We start from the raw sequence: 19,296 nt of genomic DNA, 5'->3' as shown, positions 1-19,296 counted from the left end.
AGAGTCTCGGGAGAGGAGATCGAAACCCTGGGACATGTGCAGTTGGTGAGGCAACCAGAGTTGGAGCCACTTTGGAGGGAATTCAGAGGCTCGATCTTTGAAAGTAAAATGTTTGCCGCCCCTCTTGAGCGATATTATAGTTTCAATGATACAGGTTGACTCTTGGTGTTTACTGATGTACGAGTGGATTTTAAGAATTCCATGATCACATTTGCTATTTTTATTCCACAATGTGGTGTACTCAGCCAGTTTGCCTGCTAATTCACATGTACCTCATATTGATCCTAAATGCTGATGTAAATTTTAAATGGTTTTATCTTTCTGACATTGCACAGTAAAGGTTAGTTTTATTTGTTCAAATTCCATAGAATCTTATGGCTTTATTTTCTTAGCACATGCCTTGAATCTCAAACTTGGTCTACTTTAAACAAAATGATATTGATCCCGAAGCAGATCTTATCAAAAATATGGGGGTCTGGTCTACAGAATGTAGAACTAGCGAACATAGTTTAAAAATAAGGGTCTGCCATTCAAGACGGAGAGATGGTGGAACTTCTTAGAGAATCATTCATCTTTGGAATTCAACAGCAGTGGAGGCTGACTCAAGACAGATTTTTGATTGACAAGCAAGTCAAGGGTGAGAAGAAACAGGCAGCTAATTGGAGTTAAGGTCACAATCTGATCGGCCATGATCTTATTGAATGATGGGGCAGGCTCAATGAGAAAAATAGTCAACTACTGCTTCTATTTCTTATGATCTTACAGATTAGTATTCACAAATATTAGATGGAAGATGTCTCTGATGAAGGAGGGAAAGATCAGGAAGAGGAAGAAAAGGAATGGGAATATATACACAGACACACACAGGGTAGCATGTTCCAAATGTATATGTAGAGAAGTGAAGACATATTCAAAGTAAATTGCATGAGCCATTGAGTCTCATTAATTGTTTTGCTCTTTTGTGGGATATGAGGCCAGCTTATGTTGCCCATCCCTAATTTCCCTTGGGAAGGAGTTGGTGAGCCACCTTCGTGAACCACTGCAGTCTATCTGGTGCAGGTATAGCCACAAAGCTATTAGAAAGGGATTCCAGGTTTTGCCACTGCACATCAGTGGTGGAAAGGGTAACTATTCAAGGTGGTGGATGGGGTCCTGATCAAGTAGGAAGCTTCGTTCTGTACGGTATTCAGTTTCTTGAGTTTTGTTGGACTGCTTAAAGACATGAAAGTAGAAATATTTCATCACACTCATGCGCAAGAACAGGGATGGCCTACAGTCTTTCAGCAGTGTTTTTTGTGTGAAAACTGGACGGGTGCAATACGTGGTAAGTACATAGATTACAGTGATACTGCTAAATTGAATTGAACATTCTGAATTGAATAGAACAGCCTATTGTAAAAAAAGTTAAAATCAGCAGAGATTTATTGAAAACAGACTGGTAATCATAGTGGGACAGGAAGAAGTCCTCTTATATGGCTAAGCCAATGGACGACAACTTAGGAAACCAATAATGCCCCCAACTAACCAATTTGCATCCAGAAGAGGATTGTGCATGAGCTCTTTCAAAATCTATTCTGCATGAAAATCCGAGAATGTCCCACACAGGGAGCGCTCAAGAAAGATAGAAGTTGTGTATTGATGGGGAGCACTTGAATAAAGAAGACAGAAGCTACATCTCGACGGGAAGATGGGAAGACTACCGTGAACACAGCAGGAAACCCTCTGTCAAAGGTCACTCAATTTCAATAAAGGTGTTGGATTTAGTGTGAGATGTGTCACTATAATTTTCAGTCTCTGGACTTGAACAGGTAAAATCACCTACACCTGACCTGTTGATCAGAACCTTTGGTTAGACAGCCACTTAACAGTTTTTTATTATTGAACATGAGACATAAAATCGAATCCAACATTTATTACTTGCTTGGGTCACTGTCTGTGTGGAGTCTCCACGTTCTCCCCATGTGTGCGTGGGTTTCCTCCAGGTGCTCCGGTTTCCTCCCACAGTCCAAAGATGTGCAGGTTAGGTGGATTGGCCATGCTAAATTGCCCTTAGTGCCCAAATTGCCCTTAGTGTTAGGTGGGGTTACTGGGTTATGGAGATAGGGTAGAGGTATGGGCTTAGGTAGGGTGCTCTTTCCAAGTGCCGGTGCAGACTCGATGGGCTGAGTGGCCTCCTTCTGCACTGTAAATTCTATGAAATTACTGAACTAATTTTTTTGCATACTACAAATAGCTGTAAAAACATATAAAATAGACGATTTCACCAACGCAACATTGTTCACTGCAACAATGACATTACAATTTGAAAATATCTAATTTACATCATTATAGACTTCACTCACTGATTTACAAACGTCATTGTAGAATTTTGCAACAACTACAACCTGGCGAAATTTTTAAAAATAATTTTAATTATTGAAACAATTTGCATTTCTATGAATTATGGAGTCATTTCTATGAAATATAGGTCGCATCAAATCAAAAACATCGAAGGTAAGGAATGAGGAAGTGAAATCACCCCCGAATCACAGGGGCTGGTTTAACTCACTCGGCTAAATCGCTGGCTTTTAAAGCAGACCAAGCAGGCCAGCAGCACGGTTCGATTCCCGTACCAGCCTCCCCGGACAGGCGCCGGAATGTGGCGACTAGGGGCTTTTCATAGTAACTTCATTGAAGCCTACTCGTGACAATAAGCGATTTTCATTTCATTTTCATTTCTTACTAGCCGTTATTCTGGAACAATGTAAAGCATTTAACTATTTTTAACAATTTTAGACAGAACCTATATCTTTATTCAGCAAGAAGGTAAATCAATTGTAAAATAACATTTTAATATAAAAACGAGATGATCAAAATATAAAATTTATTTTGAGATGGTGATGAAAGATACTCAGCAGCTCTTCTATTTGAATATTGCCAATCAAATCGAACAGTTCCACTTTTCACAAATACTTATTCTGACGAACAGGATTTGTTCATCAGAAACTACATAAAGAAACTAGTTTCTGATTAAGGTGCTGCTGCTCTATATATCTGAAGCTTTGTTGTGAATAAAAAATTTTCAATTAATATTCTGATTTCTGAATTCAGATTAAATTTGTAGAGCTAGGGTGGAATCTTACCAGATATTGGTAAAGTGTCAGGCTCAGACTGAAAACTGGCATGTAACGCTCCAGTTGCAAAGGCCAATTTTCTCTCCAATTTTGATCCTCTTTAAAGAACAAAATGTGTGGGCAGGGTTTACGCCGGCGGCGCATGGCCTAATACAGTCGCTGACTGGCTCCTTTAAAGGGCGCCTCGATCCGCACTGCAACCTAATGGCCCCCAGCCCCCACCAAGGAGGTTTCAGGTATTCTCCCGCCACCACAAGGCGCTTTCCCCTGCCCCCTTTCCCACCGATAACCATCATTGACATTCCTTCCTCCCACCTCCTGACAATCATCACCACCACTCGCCCCCCCACCCCGGACGTATCACTGGCAACCCCCCCCCCCCCCCCCCCCCCCCCCAACCCCGTGTCCAATCTCTTTCCTACCCCATCCCATGGGGCTCACACTAGGTCTGTGTTGGGCATATTAGTTTGTAAAATAAATATACCAGACTGAAAGGGAAGCAACCATTGGCAGGAGAGAAAGAAGCAACTGACAGTGTTTCAAATTTTTAAATCACCATTCACTTATCCAATTTAATATCTCACTTTCATTAATAATTGATTTATTGAAATCACTCCTAAGTGGCCTCTCGCCCCTCCATCTTTCAAAAGCTTCAATTAATCCAAGGTGAATTTTTCCATGCGAGTCTAGTACCTGTCAGATTCCACTGGTTTTCTGCTTCCAGGTATACTGATTTCAAAGTTCTTCTTATTTACAAAAACTTCCTAGTCCAACCTCACTCCCAACCATATGTCCCAGCATGCACCCTCTGCTACTATGAGGAGTTTGTTAATTACTCCATCAACTGCAGTCTGTGGTCAATTCTTCAGCCACCATTTCCCTCCTTTCCTTTGAATTAGCTCCAAAACAGATGCTAATAAACATCCCTTGTAATCTATGTCACCAAAGTAATCATGAAAGAGATGCAGCTTCTACATTTTGGATTTAATTTGGTTTAATTTTGCAGAATTAAGGGTATATTGAACAATATGGCTAAAATCATTTTTTGGCAGAGGTAGTGGGTGTAATTTCAACGCAAAATATTTTTCCAGCCCCTCCTTCCCATTACTGCTCCATTTGCAATGTAAAGCATTGGGCAATTACTATTACAGTACTTCCACAGGCCGCTAGCAGTTAACATTTTCACTCTTCTTCTGATTTTAGTTAGCTTAGCTCCAATTTCTGTCTCTGCATGAAGCTGAGTTCCATTCATGTTCTGAAAGCTGTGGAAAACAGCTCACTATTTGATAATGTATCAGCATTTTATTATTCAGTTAAACTCACTGAGATTTGCTTCTTCCATCATAGCCACACTACATATCTACAGATTTTAGGTCACTGCTTCTTGCAAGAAATATCTGTATTCTGGTCAAATACAGTTTCATGCTATAACATCCTTTCTGTAATGAATGTTCTACACTAACTGTAACATCGGTGGACATTAATATTGTAACGTGAAATGCTGAAAAATGAATGGTGGTAAAGTTGCACTTTTTGGGCGATACAGGTGTTAAGTTATAAATAAGCAATACTTGTGCATATTGAAACCTGCTTTAGTTGTCCATACTCTCCTTAAATGTAATGAATATATTCATCATAATTATATGCTCAGGAGACCACAGGATTTTTTAATTGCTTTAAATTACTCTAATGTAAGTGTTAACATTAGTATGAAAATAACTGGCTCTTCAATAAAATAAATCCCTCCAGGCTCCTGTGAATAGTACTTTCAACCTAGATTTAGATCATTTTTCATCAGATCTTCAGTCATACAAGAGAACCTTTTTATAAATCAGCGTATTGGCCCTGCATTTTAAATGTGTTTGGAATGTAGCACTTTAATTGTGCCCTTCCAGTAATCCTAAAAGTGTGACAATTCCCTCAAAGAGATGACGTTCAAGAAATAGATTAAAGAAAATATAAGTAACTGATGTATTATAACGCAACAATTTAAATCAGTGGGGTCAAAGAAGGTTACAAATCATTAACAAGATCAAAGATTTTGCATGTTAAATGAACTCAGGTACACAAAAGGCTCTAAATCAGTCCCAGTTATTTCAAATCAACGAAAAGAAATGGGGTCCAAGTTGTAGCAGGCAATTTAGGGGTTAAACAGACTGAAGGAAAAGACTGCTAGCAGCAGAGTCAGAGGGATACGCCCACAGCCTTGTCCCATTTGGACTTAACCTTGTTAGTGGGAATATACAAGATGCCTTGGTTCAGCCAGGATGATCCACTCAAGTTTCACTGTCATTCGGGACAACCTTGCTTGACCAGTCATCAGCCCACCACAGAGTCTGATGACATATTTGCACATCAATGGAAGGTTAGTTGCATATGAATGGCATAGATCTGTTCTTTTGTATAAATGGGAGTGGGCAATTAGCCAAGATAACAATAATGGATTGAGGTCTGGCCACCTGATGGGAGAACCTTTGGTTGAGGAGCTGGGCGGAACATGGAGACAGACAGAAAATGCTGTTCTGAACAGTTACAAGCAGAAGGCTGTGGAAACTGAGCACAGAAGTCATGAACTTTGCCACTGAGACAGGCTTTGAAAAAAAGATTCTGAACAAATGTCCCTAACAGAAGAAATTTGCTTCATAAATGGAAATATTGCGATAGTGTAACAAGAACAAAGAAATAACTGATGCATGTAGAAATGGTACAGCAGTTATCATGGGGGATTTTAATCTACATGGCGAGTGGATTAACCAGGTCGGTCAAGGCAACCTTGAGGAGGAGTTTATAGAATGTATCCACGATAGTTTCTTAAAACTGTATGTAATGGAACCTACGAGGGAACAAGCGGTCCTAGATCTTGTCCTGTGTAATGAGACAGGATTGATTCATGATCTCATAGTTAGGGATCCTCTCGGAAGGAGCGATTACAATATGGTGGAATTTAAAATACAGATGGAGGGTGAGAAGGTAAAATCAAATACTAGTGTTTTGTGTTTAAACAAAGGAGATTACAATGGGATAAGAGAAGAACTAGCTACGGTAGACTGGGAGCAAAGACTTTATGGTGGAACAGTTGAGGAACAGTGGAGAACCTTCCAAGCGATTTTTCACAGTGCTCAGCAAAGGTTTATACCAACAAAAAGGAAGGACGGTAGAAAGAGGGAAAATCGACCATGGTTATCTAAGGAAATAAGAGAGAGTATCAAATTGAAGGAAAAAGCATACAGTGGCAAAGATTGGTGGGAGACTAGAGGACTGGGAAATCTTTAGGGGGCAACAGAAAGCTACTAAAAAAGCTATAAAGAAGAGAAAGATAGAGTATGAGAGTAAACTTGCTCAGAATATAAAAACAGACAGTAAAAGTTTTTCCAAATATATAAAACAAAAAAGAGTGGCTAAGGTAAATATTGGTCCTTTAGAGGATGAGAAGGGAGTTTTAATAATGGGAGATGAGGAAATGGCTGAGGAACTGAACAGGTTTTTTGGGTCGGTCTTCACAGTGGAAGACACAAATAACATGCCAGTGACTGATAGAAATGAGGCTATGAGGTGAGGACCTTGAGAGGATTGTTATCACTAAGGTGGTAGTGATAGGCAAGGTAATGGGGCTAAAGGTAGACAAGTCTCCTGGCCCTGATGGAATGCACCCCAGAGTGCTAAAAGAGATGGCTAGGGAAATTGCAGATGCACTAGTGATAATTTACCAAAATTCACTAGACTCTGGGGTGGTCCCGGTGGATTGGAAATTAGCAAACGTGACACCACTGTTTAAAAAAAGAGGTAGGCAGAGAGCGGGTAATTAAAGGCCAGTGAGCTTAACTTCGGTAGTAGGGAAGATGCTGGAATCTATCATCAAGGAAGAAATAGCAAGGCAGACGCAGCATGGGTTCATAAAGGGCAGGTCGTGCCTAACTAATTTAGTGGAATTTTTTGAGGACATTACCAGTGCAGTAGATAATGGGGAGCCAATGGATGTGATATATCTGGATTTCCAGAAAGCCTTTGACAAGGTGCCACACAAAAGGTTGCTGCATAAGATAAAGATGCATGGCATTAAGGGTCAAGTAGTAGCATGGGTAGAGGATTGGTTAATTAATAGAAAGCAAAGAGTGGGGATTAATGGGTGTTTCTCTGGTTGGCAATCAGTAGCTAGTGGTATCCCTCAGGGATCCGTGTTGGGCCCACAATTGTTCACAATTTGCATAGATGATTTGGAGTTGGGGACCAAGGGCAATGTGTCCAAGAGAAGAGGATACTGGAAGTCTGCAGAGGGATTTGGATAGGTTAAGTGAATGGGCTAGGGTCTGGCAGATGGAATACAATGTTGACAAATGTGAGGTTATCCATTTTGGTAGGAATAACAGCAAACAGGATTATTATTTAAACGATAAAATATTAAAGCATGCTGCTGTGCAGAGAGACCTGGGTGTGCTACTGCATGAGTCACAGAAAGTTGGTTTACAGGCGCAACAGGTGATTAAGAAGGCAAATGGAATTTTGTCCTTCATTGCTAGAGGGATGGAGTTTAAGACTAGGGAGGTTATGCTGAAATTGTATAAGGTGTTAGTGAGGCCACACCTGGAATATTGTGTTCAGTTTTGGTTTTGGATTTACATTTGTCACATTACTGTTGGACTCTTGGAAGCTCCCCATTCACTGAGTGAATTGTTTATAATTCCTCACAAGGATTTAGTAAAATACTGGACTGAACTGGGAAAGTACTTTCAAACAATATTATAAACCTATTGTAAAATCCAGCATTGCGCTTAAGCATATGATGAATTCTGTTGGGAATATTCCCGTGCTGATTATTAAGGGTATTAAATAGAGTGGGATCATTGGCTTTAATTTGTGACTGAAGAAACTGTGTAGAGGCAGATTAACGATGTACTAGGAAAATTGAGAATTTAACATGGGTAGCCTACACTTCAAAAAAAACTGTAAGGTTTGTCCTGGTGTGTGTTAAGAAATGGTACAGTATTTAAGAGATATGGAGAGGCATTTTAATCTAATCTGCCTGGGGATAAACAGATAAATGAATCAGATAATGTGGAAACCTAAACTTGACCATCTGAAGCATCATGGGATACATGACAAAGTCTTAAAGAGTCTCATCTTAAGGGGCTGTTTAGCACAGGGCTAAATCGCTGGCTTTGAAAGCAGACCAAGGCAGGCCAGCAGCACGGTTCAATTCCCGTAACAGCCTCCCCGAACAGGCGCCGGAATGTGGCGACTAGGGGCTTTTCACAGTAACTTAATTTGAAGCCTACTTGCGACAATAAGCGATTTTCATTTCATTTCATTTCAAATTGCTTTCTGTATCTCATTAATTCAGTTAGCAGACAGATGGCCCCCTGTAACGTGATTACATTGTCTTGAGTTTAATCGATTTCCTGACGAGATCAATTCAGTTTGTACGGTGACACACACACACACCATTGTTTAAACAGTACCATTGGAGCCAGTGACGTCAATCGATTATTATCGAGTATTGCTAATGTATATTCATCTCTGTAGAATTACTGCAGTAGATATTGACGTCATCTGATCACCCCCCCCCCCCCTTTGTATCGGAATAGTACCTTTGTCTCTGTGTAAGCCAAATTAAAGGCTCAGCAATTATTAATGTATCACCTGTGGGGGAGGGTGGTGTTCTTTTGTGCATAAAGATCTCTACATCCCTCATGTTCCTCAGAGTGTGCCTGCTGCAACCCTTGATTCCAGCAGCCTCTCTCCTTGTTGCAAGTAAAATCATTTAACCTTTAACTGTGTTGTTATCTGTTACACTTCTATCAGTCTAAAAATCTTACGCGGATGTTAAAGATTTTGACAATGTCCTCTTGCATCTTGCCCAATATTATTTTCCATTGACTTAAAGGGTTAAATTATCTCAGGGTGTTTCTATTACGCAATATAGTACTCAAAATTTCCAACATGGACTGTTAGGAAAACAAAGGTTGTGTCAAGTGATTTACATTTGTATTGGTAAACATTAGAAATAGTAAGGTATAGTTTTAACTGGGTTTAATTTAATGTTTCTGTGCCTGGAAGGATTAAATTTAGAATTAGATTCATGCTGTTTTTGTGTTTGTATGTGTGGGGGTTGGTTAAGTTCCAGCTATGATTCCATTGTGCTTAGAGGGTTGCAGTGTGAATAGTAGATAAAAGCATAGAGCAAAATGAGTTGTTGCTTAGCAACAGGGGGCCACTTTCCAGAGAGAAGAGATTTCCCTCTTGCTCTTAGTTTTAGCTGAATTGTTGGCAGTTGAAGATAGGGCACCAGAGAGTGAACGTCTCTCTGCCAGAAGCTGGACAGGACAATGGAGCTGCAAAGAGACAGACATTCTAAAGAACCCGATACAGCCCAGTCAACCAGGGAATTGGAACATTAAAAATGTCATTAAACGACTGACGTTAATTGAATAAAGACCAAGGTATTGTTCAGAAGAATTCAAGAAAGAGTAAACAAAATGTTCTACATTAAAGAGACAATTGCAGTAACCAGATTTAAAATGGGAAAGCAGACTTCAAAGGTAAATCAAAAGTTTTATGCCATTTTAATAGTCTATGATTCGAGAGTAAAAAGCAATTGTACAACAGTCAAGACAAAGAAATCTTAAAGGGGATGGTGTAAAACCTAGATACTGGATTCACTCTTAAAAGTGGAATGGAAGCTTTGTTTAAGAGACATTTGGAAAACCTGGACTGGATTTTGGAATGCAAACCCCTAATGGAAAACCTTACTGAGAGAAAAGATTTCAAAATGTTATTGGGAGTACAGTTTGGAACTCTCATGTAACAATCCTCTGGGGATTTCGGAGGGGGAAATCCACTTACACTAATTTGGGGTCAGAGCAGAGTGCGTGTATTTGATCACAGCCAATCTGTGTGCTTAAAGTGTGTCAAATGAAACCATTGTATCATAACATTTAATTTGTAATCCATTTAAATCTTAAAATCTGTGTGCATTTGTCAAGATCGGGGGGGGGGGGGGAAAGAGTGCAGTAGTATCCTTTTTTTCCATACTGAATAAATGTTTTTTACTTGTTGTTTCAACTAATCAGCGGTCCTGTGACTCCGCTCCTCTCATCCACTTATAACATCATCTGGGATTGTAACAGGACTCTCAATAAAAGCTGCAAATTAATGCAGGCTAAACTGTTAATATCTGCTTTCTTAAGAGTAGCTGGTGTCCTTACCAGTAACATAAGTGGCTCTGAAGAGCAAACAAATATTCATTGAAGCTCTCAATTGGTTTTTCTTGTAGAACATAATCAATACGATGTCCTTCATTCAGCATTCCAATCTTCACAGTTGAATCCTCATCCTTGGGTGATTCTGGACTTTCCACTAACTTTTGTTCTAGGATTTAATTGATTACAATTTAACTCAGACAGTTTCATAATATATGACAAGGAAATAAAATAATTGCCTGATTTCTTTTGTAAAAGAATCAACTTTCCCGACATTTGTTTTTATTCATAAATTATATATTATCCCCAATAACCCTGAACAACATGCTCGGCCCAATAGTGATGCTCCAGATTAAAACCTAGAAAAATCACTGCTGTGCAAAGTAACAACATTTTTCTAATTTTAATTTTATACACTGGTTTTTACAAAACAAATTTAGAGTACCCAATTTTTTTTCCCAATAAAGGGGAAAGTTTTCCAATCCATCTATCCTGCACATCTTTGTGTTGTGAGGGTGAGCTCACGCAAACACAGGGAGAATGTGCAAACTCTACACGGACAGTGACCCGGGATCAAACCCGGGTCCTTAGCGGCATGAGGCAGCAGTGAAAACCAATGTGCCACCATGCCGCCCTAATTTTATATTCTGGTTGGTGAACTCAATAACTAAGAACCTGGCATAATGAGGGGCTTAGTAGTCTTTTTAAGAAATAGAATGGACAAATATGACAAAAGAAAATAAATAAGTGGTCAAATACATGTCAGATAACAAAACAGACAAAGTCAAACTCTGCAGTTTTAAAACCCATAACTAGAAAAGATACTCAGTATGGCATTCCATCATTTGACTGTTTCATTAGCCATGAAATCCGACAGATTACTCAGATGATAAATTAAAAATTTATGGTGTTTAGTACAGCCTTTGGGCTGTGAGGTGCTGTGGCAGCATTAGCCAAGTGTCACTACTCAAAGATTGTACATGCAGAAACCACCGTTTGTGAACCGTAACAGTCAAACGGTTGACAAAGAGGAGCTTTCATTCCTCAACTGAACTTCTTCGGCACTTCCATGGAAATAGCAAAATAATTCAATGAGAATTCTGACAACTGTCTCATACTGCGTTTTCTGGTTTTCTCTGCTTTTCCTACTCTGTACAACATCTCCATATCACAATACACTTAAGCTGGGGAGGGGGTGGTGCGGGCTGCAGAACAAGTGTGACTGGGGAGTCAGTTCTGGAGTTACCCAGGAGTTAGACTAGGATTTCCTGGGTAACTATTATGCAGGTTAGGACTTTCCGAAGTCTTCAACTCTCACTGAGAATTGGAGATATTTGCGGAGGGACTCTGTGGAGTTTGCACTTTCTCCCAGAGTCTGTGTGGGTGTCCTATGGGTGCTCAGGTTTCTTCCCACAGCCCAAAGATGTTCAGGTTAGGTAGATCGGCCACGCACAATTGCCTCTTAGTGTCCAAAAGGTTAGGTCGGGTTACTGGGTTACAGGGATAGGGTGGAAGCCTGGGCTTAAGTAGGGTGCTCTTTCCAAGGGCCTGTGCAGAATCAATGGCCTCCTTCTGCACTGTAAATTTTACGAAAAAGCCCAGTGGAAGTTGAAACTTTGAGTAATTCGCACGGAGATCAGCATGCCAGAACTTCCACAGGAACCCGATGTGCATCTCTGGTTGCATGCCCCATCGCCGATGATACCAAGACCAAAAGACCTGGATCTTATTCTCAACCAAAGTAGACAAATTGCACTATGTTAGCTGAAGATATTCACAGTCGTTATCTATCCTTTTTATCTTTTCACTTTCTTCTCAATCCAATTATAAACACACATTTGAACAACCGGAACAACAAGGTGAAAAATTATAATCAATTTTTAAGGAAGAAACATGGTTCTTGATAATTACATTCTAACATTATTTCAAATTAATTCCAATCTTTATTTTTCTATGAATATTAAAGTGCCGGAAACATGGACAAATAAGAGTGATTAAGACAGACTTGGAGCGGAGGTGCAAACCAGATTTTAATTAAATCTGCATGTAGCTGAAAGCCAAAAAGCTTTAATTCTTTTAAGCTCAGTAAATATTGTCATATATTCACTAACATGCGCTTGGCAAATATGTCTGGTTAAAAATTTTACTGCATTTTAAAAAATTTGTTTGTTGGCAACGGCTGGATTTTCTCTTTCTCAAGATGGCTATTACGGAGTGCGAAAATAATACCTGCTGCTCACCAAACCCAGTGTGAAGATGCCGGCGTTGGACTGGGGTGAGCACAGTGAGAAGTCTTGGACTTTAACCTGGTGTTGTAAGACTTCTTACTGTGCAAACCAAGTGTGAACAATGCCCAAGTCCAATTGTAGGCAAGCACGAGCTTCTTAATTATCAAACAGTTTGTGAATGTGATCTGTCGGATCAGCGAATAACCATACATCTGACCGTATAGTGGTGGGAAGGTTATATGGTTGACCTCTCAGTGATGTCTTGGAACTAAATCAACAACCACAACCGTCTTCTTTGTAACAGTTTTTTTATCCTTTGAATCATTTGGTGGTTATCAGTATCTACAAACTATTTCCATCACTTTATTGCAAATTAGGAATAGGCTGTTATATTGTGAAGACTCAATTCAAAGAGTTGCCTATTTTGTTCTTCCTTCCCCACCCTCAAGGAATGTCAAAATGTTCAGTGTCCCAGGGAATTCACATCTTTCCGAATCCTGGGCACCCTAAGATTCCACTCAATTTAGGTCTTCATATATATCACCATGAAATGTGAAAAGGAATGGAAAGGGTATAATTGTGTAATGGCTATCATATTGGATTGTAAACCTGCTAATTCCACCACTAGTGAAACTGATTTTAGTAAATGTAGTAGTTTATGGGATACTACATTAATGTTCTTCTGGAAAGGAAGTCTACCATTCATGCCCTCTTACACATGAATCACCAGGAAGACAGACCCAACTGGTTTATCTTATTAAAAAATTAACTTGGTCCAACTGTTAATGACATTGGCTCACAATTCTTTTCATTTTACTGAAACTATGATACTCAAAACCTTTACCCTAGATCTACCCAACTTGCCATGGTACCTCTGCAACTGTTAATTTCTTTAACCATACTTTCACAAATACCTTTGATGCCCATGTTCTGAACAAAACTACCAGAATTCTACCCCTCACTTCAAATACCAGGTACAAAAAGCTCAAATATTTATTAATCAACAAAATCTGAGATTGTTCATTTTGTTTTTCATTTATTTACGGGATGTGGACATCGCTGGCTAAGCCAGCATTTATTGCCCACTCGTTGCCCTTCAGAAGGTGGCAGGAAGCTTCCTTCTTGAATCACTGCAGTCCAGAGGTGTAGGTACACCCACTGTGCTGTTAGGCAGGGAAGTCTAGGATCTTGACCCAGCGACAGTGAGGGAATGGCCAAATATTTCAAAGTCAAAATGATGAGTGATTTGGAGGGGAACTTCCAGGAGGTGGTTCCCAGCCATCTACTGCTCTTGTCCTTCTAGATCGTAATAGTTGTGGGTTTGGGAGATGCTTCCAAAGGAACCTTGATGAATTCCTACAGCATATCTTGGAGACGATATACATGACTGACACTGTTCATGTCGGTGATGGAGGGACAAAATTTTTGTTGAATGGGTAGCAATCAAATGGGCTGCTTTGTTCTGGATGGTGTTGAGCTTCATGAGTGTTGCTAGCTACACTTAATCCAGGCAAGTTGTAATTGAAAATATGGAAAGATATGTCATTTGAAACATGGAAGTATGGCAATACCTGATCTAAGAAACATGAGAGAATGTAGGGAAAAATCCCACAAAAGGTTAATAGCAGCTGCAGGAGAGGTTTGTAAAATGCAGATAGCCTTAGTCAACCAGGCTTAGCAAACAAAACAAGCAGGTCTTTCAAGTCACAATTGAGTGAATTTTAGTATACAGCTAAAAGCAATGTTTCGCACCTCCTTGAAGTTAGCTATCTAAGCAAGCAGCTGGAAAAGAATGGATGAAGTTTTCAGTTGAATTACGTGACAAATGTATAGGTGTGAAGTTCTGCTGACATCAGGTAAATTAAAGAAAGCTGGAGACAACGTGTTTACGGGAACACACGTTAGACTCAAATCAAAGTCAAAATTATGAGCTCGGGACACAATTTGATAATAATAAAAGTATAGAAATGACAGCAATCACTTCGAAATCAAAGCATTTTTGAACATCACAAAGAATACAATGTAATCAGAGATCTAGGAGCTGAGGTCATGCTCAAAATGAATACTTAGTCGTGTTAGAAAATTTTAGATTATAGGTACCTTTTACAATCTAAGTGAAATAAAAGTTACTTTACAATAAAGTCATAAAAACTTAATGACTGCTAGAAGGGGGATATAAATGCTAAGAAAGGGGACGGTAGGCAGAGAAACAACCAGAGAGGCCAAGAGAAGCTCACAGGCAAGCAGAGGCCAGCAGAGGGCACAGTCAGCTCGGTCATGGGAAAGGGACAGAGCATAGCAGCCGAGCTAAAACAGCTAATACATCTAAGGAAGACCAGAATTTAAAGAAGAGAGAGAGCCAGCTCTCACAACTTGGTACATGGGAAAGATGGAGCATAGCAACCGAGCAGAACAGCGAATACATCTGAGGAAGACCAAAAGCTAAAGAAGAGTGATTGTCAAGGTGGACCTGAAGGTCTCTTCAACCAACCAGGAGAATCCAGAAGCAAGATCTTTTTACTTTTCTGTAAAGACAGTGATTGCATCGTTTAAAAGAAAAAAATATTATAATAAAATAACTTAAATGTTTTAACCTGAAACAGTGGTTATTACAAAGTCTACTTTATTTACTTAGCAATGCGGGACCCAGGATCGATGCTACGACGTGTTAAGTAGATAAAATTCTTCTGTGAAGGTATGGGTTATATCTGGGGATAACTTGAAAATATAGTTTGACCTGAATAGCACCCACCTAAGCCTGCATAGGAGTCAGGGAGTGAGAATCCCTGTTCACCATTTAGAATGTTGACCCTTTTTGGTATAGGGGGGATTCTAAGAATAGTGCTGAGTCTTTAAACTTCAAAGTGGAGAGTAGTACATTACACTCCTGACTTGTGCCTTTGTGGACAGGCTTTGGGGAGTTAGGAGATGAGTTACATGCCACAGGATTTCCTAGGTTTTGACTTGACACAGTGGCCACAGTACGTATATGGCTAGCCCAGTTCAGTTTCTTTTCTTTAAATTCATTTTTTACAGGATGTGCGCTTTGCTGGCTCATCCAGCATTTAATGCCCATCCCTAATTGCCCTCGAGATGGTGGTGGCGAGCTTCCTTCTTGAACCGCTGCAGTCCATTGTGATCTAGGTTCACCCACTTCGCAATTAGGGACGAAGATCCAGGATTTTGACTCAGCGACAGTGAAGGAACGGCAATATATTTTCAAGTCAGGATGGTGAGTTACTTGGAAAGGATCTTCCAGGTGGCATGTACCCATGTATCTGCTGCCTTTGTCTTTCCAGATGGTAATGGGTGTTGCTTTGGAAGGTGCTGCCTAAGGAGCCTTAGTGAGTTCCTGCAGCGCATCGTGTAGATGGTACACACTGATGCTACTGTGCATGGTGGTGAAAGGAGTAAATGTTTGTAGAGGGGTGCCATACACGCGGGCTGTTTTGTCCTGGGTGGTGTCGAACCTAGAGTGTTGTTGGAGCTGCACTCATCCAGTCAAGTGGCGATTACTGAAATGAAATGATAATCACTTATTGTCACAAGTAGGCTTCAATGAAGTTACTGTGAATAGCCCCTAGTCGCCACATTCCGGCTATTCCATTACACTCCTGACTTGTGCCTTGCAGGTGATGGACAGGACTTGGGGAGTCAGGAGGCAAATTACTCGCTACAGGATTCTTGAGGACTAGTCAAGTTCAGTTTGTAGTCAATGGTAACGCTCAGGATGTTGATAGTGTGGTTTCAGTGATGGTAATGCCATTAAATGTCAAGGGCAATGGTTTAATTCTGTCTCGTCATTGCCTGGCACTTGTGTGGCACAAATGTTACTTGCCACTTGTCAGCCCAAGCTGGATATTGTCCAGGTCTTGCTGCATTTGCACGTTGACTGCTTCAGTGTCGAAGGTGTCACGAATGGGTTGAACATTGTGCAATTATCAGCATCATTCTGGTTAGTGGTAACCCCCTGGATGGTGATAGTGAGGGATTCAACGATGGTAATACTATCGAATGCCAAGGGGTGACAGTTAGATCCTCTCTTGTTGGAGATGGTCAGTGCCTGCACTTGTGTGGCACGAATGTTACAGGCCACTTGTCAGTCTAAGCCTGGATAGTGGCCAGGTCTTGCTGCATTTGGACATGAACGGCTTCGGTATCGGAGGAGCCGTGAATTGTGCAGTCATCTACGAACATTCCCACTTTTGACTTTATGATGGATAGAATATCATTGATGAAGCAGTTCAAGATGGTTTGGTCTAAGACTCCCTGAGGAATTCCTGCAGTGATGTTCTAGAGCTGAGATGACTGACCTCTAACCAGCATAATTATCTTCGTTTGTGCCAGGTATGATTCCAACCACCAGAGTTTTCCCCCTGATCTCCATTGACTTCTGTTCTGCTCGGGCTCCTTGATGCCATACTCGGTCAAATGCTGCCTTGATGCCAAGGGCAATCACTCTCACATCACCTCAGGCATTCAGCTTTTTTATTCATGTTTGAACCAAGGCTGTAACGACGTCAGGTGAGTGACCCTGACGAATCCCATACTGAGCATCTGTGAGCAAGTTATTGCTGAGTAAGTGCTGCTTGACAGCATTGTTGATGATCCCTTCCATCACTTTGCTAACGATTGAGAGCAGATCAATGGAATGGTAATTGGCTGGGTTGCATTTGTCCTGTTTCTTATGTACAATACATACTTGGAAAACTTTCCTCATTGCCGGATAGATGCCAGTGTTGTAGCTGTACAAAACAGCTTGACTAGGTTCTGGAGCACATCTTCAGGACTACTGCTGGAATATTGTCAGGATCCATAGCCGTTGCCACATCCAGTGCTTTCAGATGCTTCTTGATATCATGTGGAGTGAATCACATTGGCTGAAGACTGGCATCTGTGGTGCTGGGGACCTCCAGAGGCGGAGATAGATCATCCACTCCGCTTTTCTGGCTTAAGGTTGTTGCAAATGCTTCAGCCTTGTCCTTCGTACTAATGTGCTGGGCTTCTCCATCATTTAAGGGTGGAGATATTGGTGGAGCTGTTTAATTGTCAACCATCATTCATGGCTGGTGTGGCAGGACTGCAGAGCTTAGATCTGATCCGTTGGTTGCGGGATTGCCTGTCTCGGTCTATTATTGCTGTTTAGGCTGTTTGGCATGCAAGTAGTCCTGTATTAGTTGACACCTCATTTTTAGGTCTGCCTGATGCTGCTCCTGGCATACCCTCCTGCAACTCTTCATTAAACCAAAGTTGTTCCCCAGGCTCGGTGGCAATGGTAGTGTGAGTGGTTTGTCAGGCCATGAGATGTGGTTGAGTAAAATTCTACTGCTGCTAATGGCCCACAGCGCTCCTGAACATCCAGTCTGGAGTTGCTCGATCTGTTCGGAGTCTATCCCATTTAGCACTGTAGTAGCGCCACACATCTCTAGTTTGTTTCCTGAGCATGTTGTTAACTCGAGCTTCACACCTATCACTTCCATAATTCCAAGTTCCAATCCCTCCAGTTCAGCTATTCAGAGTATGAAATAGCCTTTATGCAAGTCACGAATGCCATCCTCTGTAATTGTGACTTTGATACATTACACTTCCTTTCCCTCCTCAAGCTTCTCACAGTAAAATTGACCATACCATCTTCCTTTTTGACAATGTCAGCCGTAAATCATCCTGCTCTGAGAGGCGACATTCCCACTTATTCAAAACAACAGAGCACCATCAGCAATGACTTCTTTATCATCCCATCCAAACCCCAAGAGCTTTTCCTCTTCCTAAAACTAAAAATAAATCATGCTGTTGGATAATATAAACATGTTCAGATACACTTAACCATGCTAATTGAGCAAAATTTTGGACGAATCTGTGAATTGTGTAAATAATTCCACCCCTCCTTTTTTAACATTTTAGTAGTTAAGCAACAATGCTGTACGAAGCTTACCTTCCTCCACATGTTTTTCTTCTTCCTCTTTAATTTGGTTAGCGACCTTCTCCAGCTCAGCTTGCAACTGGGTTGAAGAAGTGTGGGCACGTGCAAATTCATTCAGCGTCTGCCAGGCATTCTTCAGAGAACTAATGAAGCCTTGTTTTAAATCTGAGCCCATTCGCGACAAACTTTCTTTCAACTCTGGAAAAGAAAACAAGAAAATTATCTCTTTCCCATATAATATTTTGACCGAGGAAGTAAAGTCAATTGCACCTGCCTCTTCTTTTCACTAACCTCAAGGGACAGCCTACTTCTGTTCCTTATTCGTAGGTCTGTAAATAAAATTCTGTGAAACCCAGCTCAACTATTGAGAAGAACAATGAAACTCTGAAGGATGACAGTAAACACAACATCCTTGAGACTGGAGACTGATGCAATCTCCTCATTCCCTCCACTTAGGAGTTTAGAAGGATAAGAGGTGATTCGATTGAAACATGTAAAATTATGAGGAGGCCTCACAGATAAATACTGAGAGGTTGTTTACCCAGGCGAGAGATTGTAGAACTATGGAACCTAGTCTCAGTGGGCTGATCATTTAAAGCAAATGATGAGAAATGTCACCACTTGTGAATCATTGAAATTCTCTACTCCACAGGGCTGTCAATCGCCAGATCATGGATTATATTTAAGGTTGTTTCAGAGAAATCAAGGGGTTTGGTGATTGGAAGTGGGGCTGGGGGGTGGAATGCAAGCATAATCTTATCGAATGGTGAAAAAGGCTCGAGGGTCCAGAAGATCGACTCTTGTTCCCATTTCTTATATTATGTCAGTACCAAAAAGGA

The 19,296-nt window shown here is 40.7% G+C and overlaps 1 protein-coding gene across 3 annotated transcripts in view; it reads right to left on the bottom strand.

Annotated features, from left to right (window-relative positions):
- Positions 1-19,296, bottom strand: part of LOC119979296 (SEC23 interacting protein) — a 153,111-nt gene that overhangs the window by 32,997 nt on the left and 100,818 nt on the right. For all 3 annotated transcript variants that reach the window (XR_005463696.1, XM_038821347.1, XM_038821346.1), the window contains exons 16-17: positions 18,470-18,655; positions 10,316-10,478 (exon numbers count right to left, since the gene is read on the bottom strand). Coding sequence is in view for 2 of the 3 variants with exons in the window: in XM_038821347.1 (XP_038677275.1) it covers positions 10,316-10,478; positions 18,470-18,655 (349 nt within the window). In the remaining variant the exon portion in view is untranslated. The remainder of the gene's footprint in view (positions 1-10,315; positions 10,479-18,469; positions 18,656-19,296) is intronic.

This window comes from Scyliorhinus canicula, chromosome 16, assembly GCF_902713615.1.
Source record: "Scyliorhinus canicula chromosome 16, sScyCan1.1, whole genome shotgun sequence".
NCBI classification, from domain to species: Eukaryota; Metazoa; Chordata; class Chondrichthyes; order Carcharhiniformes; family Scyliorhinidae; genus Scyliorhinus; species Scyliorhinus canicula.
The sequence above is the reverse complement of the archived record's forward strand: the minus strand, read 5'-3'. Positions and strand labels throughout refer to the sequence as shown.